The 7,577-nt window shown below is 43.0% G+C and overlaps 1 protein-coding gene across 1 annotated transcript; it reads left to right on the top strand.

The window, feature by feature from the left end:
• The first annotated feature begins 4,504 nt into the window (after window positions 1-4,504).
• LOC137786713 (peripheral myelin protein 22-like) lies at window positions 4,505-7,225 on the top strand. Its single transcript, XM_068578774.1, has 5 exons — window positions 4,505-4,643; window positions 5,368-5,459; window positions 5,671-5,764; window positions 5,859-5,999; window positions 6,118-7,225. The coding sequence occupies exons 2-5, from the start codon at window positions 5,382-5,384 to the stop codon at window positions 6,273-6,275; spliced, it is 471 nt and encodes a 156-aa protein (XP_068434875.1). The 5' UTR covers window positions 4,505-4,643; window positions 5,368-5,381; the 3' UTR covers window positions 6,276-7,225.
• The last annotated feature ends 352 nt before the right edge of the window (window positions 7,226-7,577 follow it).

Genomic DNA, 7,577 nt, shown 5'->3' with positions numbered 1-7,577 from the left:
CAGCAGGAATGGGAAAACCACTGCTAACAAGAGGACAAGAATTACTGGGAGTTTAAGAGGATTTTAGCTGCAGATCAGCAACTGAATCCTATGACCACGAGTGTTGACATATTCAATTTGAATTCAAATGAACTAACATGGAGTATATATATATATATATATATATATATATATATATATATATATATATATATATATATATATATATATATATATATATATATATATATATACATATATAATTTAGATATGCATCTTTTGATAGCAGAAGTGCGAGAACTGTGGAGAAATGAAAGCAAGGTGATTCTTTCAGAGCTTGCTTTGCTTCATTCCAAACCCCAGAGGCCAGTTTCACTCTGATTTGAAGCAACAGTTTGTATGCTGGTCGTGCCTGTTGGGATGTGTGTGCTGATGACATCGGCTCCAACAGGAAGCCAGGGGCTAATGATTAGCACATGTTTAGGATCACTTGGGTGCCACAATCTGGAGTTCTCATGCCGTATGTCTCTGATTTATTTGGTTGTTGTTCCTTCACAAGAAGGGAAAGGCCTGTTTTTAAAAGGGACAGAGACAACGCCTTCTCTCCTCTTTAACATCTTCGCCTGCTTTATCTGATTTAGCGCTGAACCAATGGATATCTTCATCTCGGTCACGGACCATTTTGGAGCTCCAGAGTTTAAAATGGGACAGGTGAGATGGGGCACGCGCGGCACGGATGCTCTAATGTGATCCTGCTTCACACTTGCACACAGGCCTGCATGTGGCTTTCGCACACAGCCGAAATGCTTTTGATAACAAAGCAGACTTTGCGTATTGGAGTTTGAGGCCTGGCCAGCAGTGAGCTCGTCTTTTTGTGAGTGCAAGTTGTGCATGTTTACGGTCCGTGTAAGCACGCAGTCTAGCAACAGATCACTGTGTGTGAACAGCTTCACAGCTACGTGTGCCATCCTTTAACGTGGGTCTGGCTCTGGAGGGCTCCTCTGGCAGCTCCTCATGCGTGGTCTGTGGGATGTTATCTGATAGTTACAATGTGGTGAAACACAAACACTAAGAGCAGCAACAGAGAGGCCACTTCAGCTTCGGGCAGCACAGGGAAAGAGACATACACATCCTGGAAAGCAGAGAATGCATCTGCAGGAAGAATGTCGCCGTCTATGGTTTCATGGAGACTGGAGGGATGCGTTTGACACTGCATTTGAATCAAACACATACAGGCTAAACTCAAAGTCTAAATTCAAAGTTTGAAGGTCTCTGAGCAGCTGTGTGCAGAGTAGATCCCATCGCTTCCCAGCTGTGATGATTCAGAGATGTCCAGTGAGATATCTCAAGGATTTTGTTTTTATGGACAGGCGTTGTCAGCTACCCCAGATGATATTTGACCAGACTGACTTCAGAGCTTTAGTGTTTCCTCTTTTTCTGGCAGCAGCTTCCATACGTGAAGGCGGAGTGAGGCGTTCCATCATTCCTTCATATTCCCACAGGTGAAATTGACTGCCCATCTGTCCCACTAAGATGTATTCCAAGCAGCCAAGCCCAGGTCACGTCCAAAACCAAAACCTAATTCCTAATTATCTCACCCCTCTCTCAGTCCTTCGTTCGCTATTGGAGCCGCAACAGTGAGTCATTTAGCCACTCCTGCCTTCTGGCACTGGATACCAGGGCCGGGCTTAAACTGAGGCTGACTCATTGTGTCACCAAACAGCAAGCCATTACGACTATACACCTCCACTACAACACAAGTCTGGACTTGACTTTAGATTTAGGCACTGGCTACTGTGGTTTTGAATAAGCAAACATAAGCCTGACATAATTTGCTTTTATGCCGAAAAGAAAACTGAAAGTTAGAACATCAAATTAACTCCCGGCCCTCAACGCCTCACCACACATCCAAAAACATTGTAGTTATATGCAATGTAGATACACATTTTACTGGCCATATTGCCAATAACAAAATCATTTATAATTGTATCATTGTAAGAGTATCTGCGACATGTTCATTATCAACACAATACATGTATTATCTTAAATGTATTATATGGTTTCCTATTAAACAGATTTTTTTCCAATAAAGTCACAGCCCAATGTGTTATAGCGTTACAACTTGCAGTTTCATTTAACAGCTCTTACATCACTATGACGTCTCTGTGGTTTTGATTTGGGTCAGCTGTTTTGCTTGAGGTACTGTTTAAACATACTGCAACTCCTTTGCACAAACCATGAGGTTCATTTAAAGAAACAGAACAAATACTCCAGTTTACATCAACAAACCTTTTACGTTCTAAATGACCAGCTTCCTGAAATCACCTGCTGAATCCATCAATGAAGCAGGGTGTGTCGGTTTTAAATTTCAACTGCAGCTTTGTCACAATGGCTGTGACTAAAGTTACTGGTGCCAAGCAACTTTGCCTGTTTGCTTTGTAATCCCACACTTTCAAGAGAAGAAAAGAAGAGGAGCTGTGTGTTTCCAGTTAATAGGTTTAGGGTCAATGGTTTCGGATGGTTTCCAGGGCTTTCAGCCGTGGAGGACAGATCATAACTATTCAGAGATTTGGTTGAACATTCAATGACAGCATGATGTTTTTTAGTCAAACGGATTGGCACTGCCGAGTAAAATGTGAGAAACCACACCCACACATCTTTTAGAGCGTCTTTACAAAAAAAAAAAGGCAATATGTTCAATATGTTTTTAGGAATATTATTACATATCCAACCACAAGGCAATGACATAATCAGTGCAATCTCACGGCTTATTAAAACAAATAAAGCTGCGGTAAAAAAGAAAAGGTTGGGCACTTTGTGGTTCACTTCAGTGAAGCTTCATTTACTGGAGAGTGTATCACAAATGCCGTATCATTTGAACCCCCACCGACAGCAACAGAGAGACCTTTAAAATTGTAAGCTATCTCTTTGATGTTTTTCTTCACATGGATTGCTAGTTCAAAAGAAATAAACAGAACCATCCTTGTACTATTCTGCTCTGTATGTATCCACTTTGTGAGTAACAGTGCAGCGTTGTGTGTGAACGCTCTGCTGATTAAGAGGAGTCTTAGACCACTGTGACATTTATAGTCTCCCCTCACGCACCTGCTCCAGCTGGGCAGCCAGGTTTGACTTCTCACCCTGCTGCTGGTGCTGGCGCTGCCTTCCACCCAACCACTGCACCAATTACATCTTCATAAACAGCATCACGTCCAGCTGAGTGGTCCTCTCTCTCTCTCTCTCTCTCTCTCTCTGTCTCTCTCTGTCTCTCTCTCTCTCTCTCTCTCTCTCTCTCTCTCTCTCTCTCTCGCTCTCTCTCTCTCTCTCTCTCTCTCTCTCTCTGCCCACAACAGCTCTGCCAGAGCTCATCCCACAGTGAGCCTGGGCAGCAGCTTACAGTTCCTCCCCTCGCATGTTTACTAATACAGACCACAGGAATCCACCTGATGCGCCAACAAACTGCAAGGGAGAGGAGAGAGAGAGAGAGAAAGAGAGACAGAGAGAGAGAGAGAGAGAGAGAGATTGCAGCTTGCTGATCACTATCAGGTTTGCACTCGACTGGTTTCAAAACAGCAAATGTGTGCTTTTGTCACTGCTGTAATTGGAATTGTGGTTTGGTTTACAACATTGTCACATGCGAGGCAATGGCCTGAGACCACAGTGTAATGAGAGATGCAGAGCCACGGCGAACTTAGTCACTCATCCTTGAATCATGTGTGCACAGAGACCCAAGCCGTTCCATCCATTTAGCATGACCGAAACATTGCACTGTGTTAACTCCCATACGGCGCTGGACAGACTCTCCCATCCCTCTGCAGACGCAGGAGTAAACAGGAGGACCGCTTCACACACACAGGCATTCTGTGCATACCGCGGGGCCTCAAGAGGGCTGGTCTGTTCACATGCACGCACGCACACAGACACACACACACACACACACCATCTGGACATAAAACTTCTGGACATGGTTTATGAAGCTCAGTGTGCACATTTGAGTTCTGCCAGTCAATGAAGGTCATAGTGATGTCCAGCCACCTTCAGCCATCTGGAAAAAGATCATCAAGCCATCCTCAATGTCCGATTGTTAGGATTTCAGGTGTGGCCTATAAAGGAAAAGCAACAAAAAAACATAATCATATATATTGCAGAACAGCTCACACCTCTGGAGGCAGGATCAGGCCTTTTTTATAGGGAATAATCACTATATCATACAATTACTGAGAATCACAGACATGCCTCCTTTGGATATTTGACTGATGATGTCATAATTATGTTTCATTACTAGGAGTGAAATAATGTTTTTTTTTTGTCAAGCATAAATAAAGAGACAGTCACACTTAAAACTATTTTTTTTTTAAGGCTTTGCGGTTTGCACATAGGAATCTCCATACAATCCTGTGGATTTAACAACAATCCAGATGATAGGCTTCCACGGGAAGAAGAGGAAAAAAGAAAAAAGTTTTAGGACGGGCCTCTGGTGACGTGCAGGGCCTGCAGGGCGGTGTTTCTCGGGTGGAGGAAGAGTCTGACTGGGGCGTGTGCGCCACATCTGGAATAGTAGCTACAGAGAAAGAAGTCGAGAGAAGCAGAACCTCTCTGATACTCGTCCCAAGTCTCAGCACTCCCTTCTTTTACGGATACAAACCCTCTTGCTTTGCCTATTTGTAAGTTGGAGTAATGTGTTGGACTTCCTTTTCTTTTAGTCAGTAAACTGAGTTTTTTTTTTTTTTTCATTTACTTTTTTTTCCTTCATCTTTTCTCGAATCCCACAACAGGACGCCACCCTTGGAGTTTAAATCGACTTCTTTTCAAGGGGGGGATTTGCTTCCTGCATGGCTCGCGCGCGTATCACTATTGTAGATGCAGATATGAGTACTCGAGTTAAAGCTCGAGGCTCGCGCATGGCGCCACTACGCTGGAATGTTTCTCGTGCAGATGGCTCGCGTTTGTTTTCACAGCAGCATGCATTGATTAGCCTCTGACTCCCGTCGACCTCCTTGCTCTTTCACTCTTCATGCAAACACGCGATCAATGATTTGTAATTACATCATTTTTGGACTTGTCAGGATGGATCTCAAGTTTAAAAAAAAGAAAATCGTGACATCAGATCGAGAATCGATGTAGTTTCATGACTGCAGTCTGACTTAAAGCTCAACATTGACTATTCTCGCCCCATCGGGAAGGAATTAGAGTTCCTTCCTTCTTTCTACGTTAGGGTGTAAGGGGATACTTTCACATTGAAGTAAACACTGCGGTTGGTGCAGAAGAGTGAGGAAATAGCGCCCTCTAGCGTCCAGATGAGTTCACATTAGCTCGTACTTTTTGTTGTCTTGAAAAGATGGTAAACTCGTGTGGATTGACTCATTTTTGTCTCATGTATCACTCTAGATCTACTTGAAAAAATGCTGCTCTTCCTGCTCGGCGTGCTTGTTTTGCACTTAATCATTCTGGTTCTTCTCATTGTGTCGACAGCAGCCAGCGTAAGTTGTCCTGTTTCTCTTTATTCAATTCCCTTTTCAATGTTGTGTGTGAACGTAAAGCAGAATAGACCAGAGGCATGATGTGAATAAGCAAAACTGTAGCTGCTTTATTGTAATGCTTATCAACTGTTATTGGTGTTGGATATTCACCTCGGCTGTGCTGTGGATGCTGCAGTGTACATTAATGTCACTGTGTTGTTGTGTTAACCAGGCCTGGACTGTAGGCGGGGATAGCACCACGGATCTATGGTACAGTTGCATGACATCTAATGGGGGCTACCACTGCACACCAGCCGGCAATGAAGGTTTGTCAGCATTCCCTTGGGATATAAGCCGAAGCCTTCGATTTAAAACAGTTATGAATGTGTTTAAATGTGTGCTCTCCATCTTGTCTTCTAGACTGGATCCAGGCAGTGCAAGCCCTCATGATCCTGTCCCTGCTCTTCTGCTTCTTCTCCCTCATTGCATTCGTGTTTCAGCTGTTCAAACTGGTCAAGGGCGGACGCTTCTTCTTCACCGCCATCTTCCAGATCTTGGCAAGTGAGTATGACTTCATCGCACGCCGACGGGTCACACCCTGAGCAGATGTGAGTGGAGCAGTGAGGTCATCTGCGTTCGCGTTCAGATCCCCCTCACCTCTCTTTCTCGTCTCTCCTAGGTGTGTTTGTGATGTGCGCGGCAATCATCTACACCGTGATGAGTCCGGACGACGTAGCCGGCGCAAAGTTCGGCTACGCGTATGTGCTGGCCTGGGTGGCTTTCCCTCTGTGTCTCATCAGCGGGCTCATTTATATCGTCCTGAGGAAGAAAGAATGAGAGAGAAAGAGAGCAGAGGAGAAAAGAGGAGGGGGAGTAAGGTGACCCCTTACAACAACATCGCACTGTGCCTACTGCCCACAGACCATAGACTGACATCCCAACAACACAACACAAGTGCATGTGTCACCAATCATTTTCAACACTAAATGGAGACTTTTTTCACTGCTGGGGATGCATTTAGCTGTATCTCAGTATCCACTAAATCCCCACCACATGCTGAAATATATCACACCTGTTTACTTTGTTGATTTTAACAGTGTGCTTACGCGTTTCCTGCAGTGAGAGATTGTCTTCAAAATGTGTTCATAAATGTGTTGGCGACTGTGATTTCTTGTTGCATGCTGGCACCCGACTTCCACAAATCCATCATGTGTGATAACAAAGACGAGTAATCTCTGCCTTGCTTCAGTACAAAGATGTACATAGTGTCTGTGGTTTTTAGACATATTTATAACATTTTTACATACATTTTGTACATAGTGTCAAGTTAACATTGTCATGCTCATTTACGTGATAGAGTTTTTTTTGTCTATCACAAATCATGCAGCTGTGCCAAAGAGATGCCCCTTAATCTGCCAGTGTCAAGCTTTTTTTAAATTCTCTTTTTTTGTGTCCCTATGCTTTGAATCACGTGCCTTACTAGAATATCTGTGTTGTTCTTGAAGGAAATGAGAAACTCCACAGAAATTTAAAAAAAATAACAATACGAAGTCTTAATAAACTCATGAAGTTTTTTTGAATTATCATTGTACTTGATATGCCAATTAATTTTGCATTTTGTAATCAAGTTTTGAAAAATGGTGCTTTCATCTAGTATTCTTGAAATGTATAGCCTACTTTGTGTTGCAAGTGTGTCATGCCCTGTGATTAATTTGCTTTGTACAAACCCCAGTTTGCATTTTTGTCAGTATTCTTCTAAATAAACCCTTTGAAATGAATCATTCTTACCCTTTCTACCTGATGTTTCTTGTTCAGTGGTTTTATTCTGAACTCATACTCGCTGAGATATTAACTTTACGTATGTTCTGGTGTTCATGATGGACCTTGTTCCCAGCAGCTACTTGTAGTAGCTCAACTGTACCACATGGTGGAGCTGCTACACACAAAACACCACCAGGACATTCTGCTCAGGGAACCATGGATGCTGATTCAATATCTGCACATTGTACATAGTCATATTTAGAAAATGTGTTAAAAAAAAAGTTAAGTTTGAATTTAGAAGGAGGTCTTATTGATAGGCGTCAAAGCTTTTGAAAGGTTAATAAATCACTGAACATTTAACCAGACCGTAAACCTTTT

The sequence above is a fragment of the Clinocottus analis genome, unplaced genomic scaffold (assembly GCF_023055335.1).
Source record: "Clinocottus analis isolate CAN_PGR_092001 unplaced genomic scaffold, fCliAna1.0.p SCAF_16, whole genome shotgun sequence".
Lineage (NCBI taxonomy): Eukaryota > Metazoa > Chordata > Actinopteri > Perciformes > Cottidae > Clinocottus > Clinocottus analis.
The sequence above is the reverse complement of the archived record's forward strand: the minus strand, read 5'-3'. Positions and strand labels throughout refer to the sequence as shown.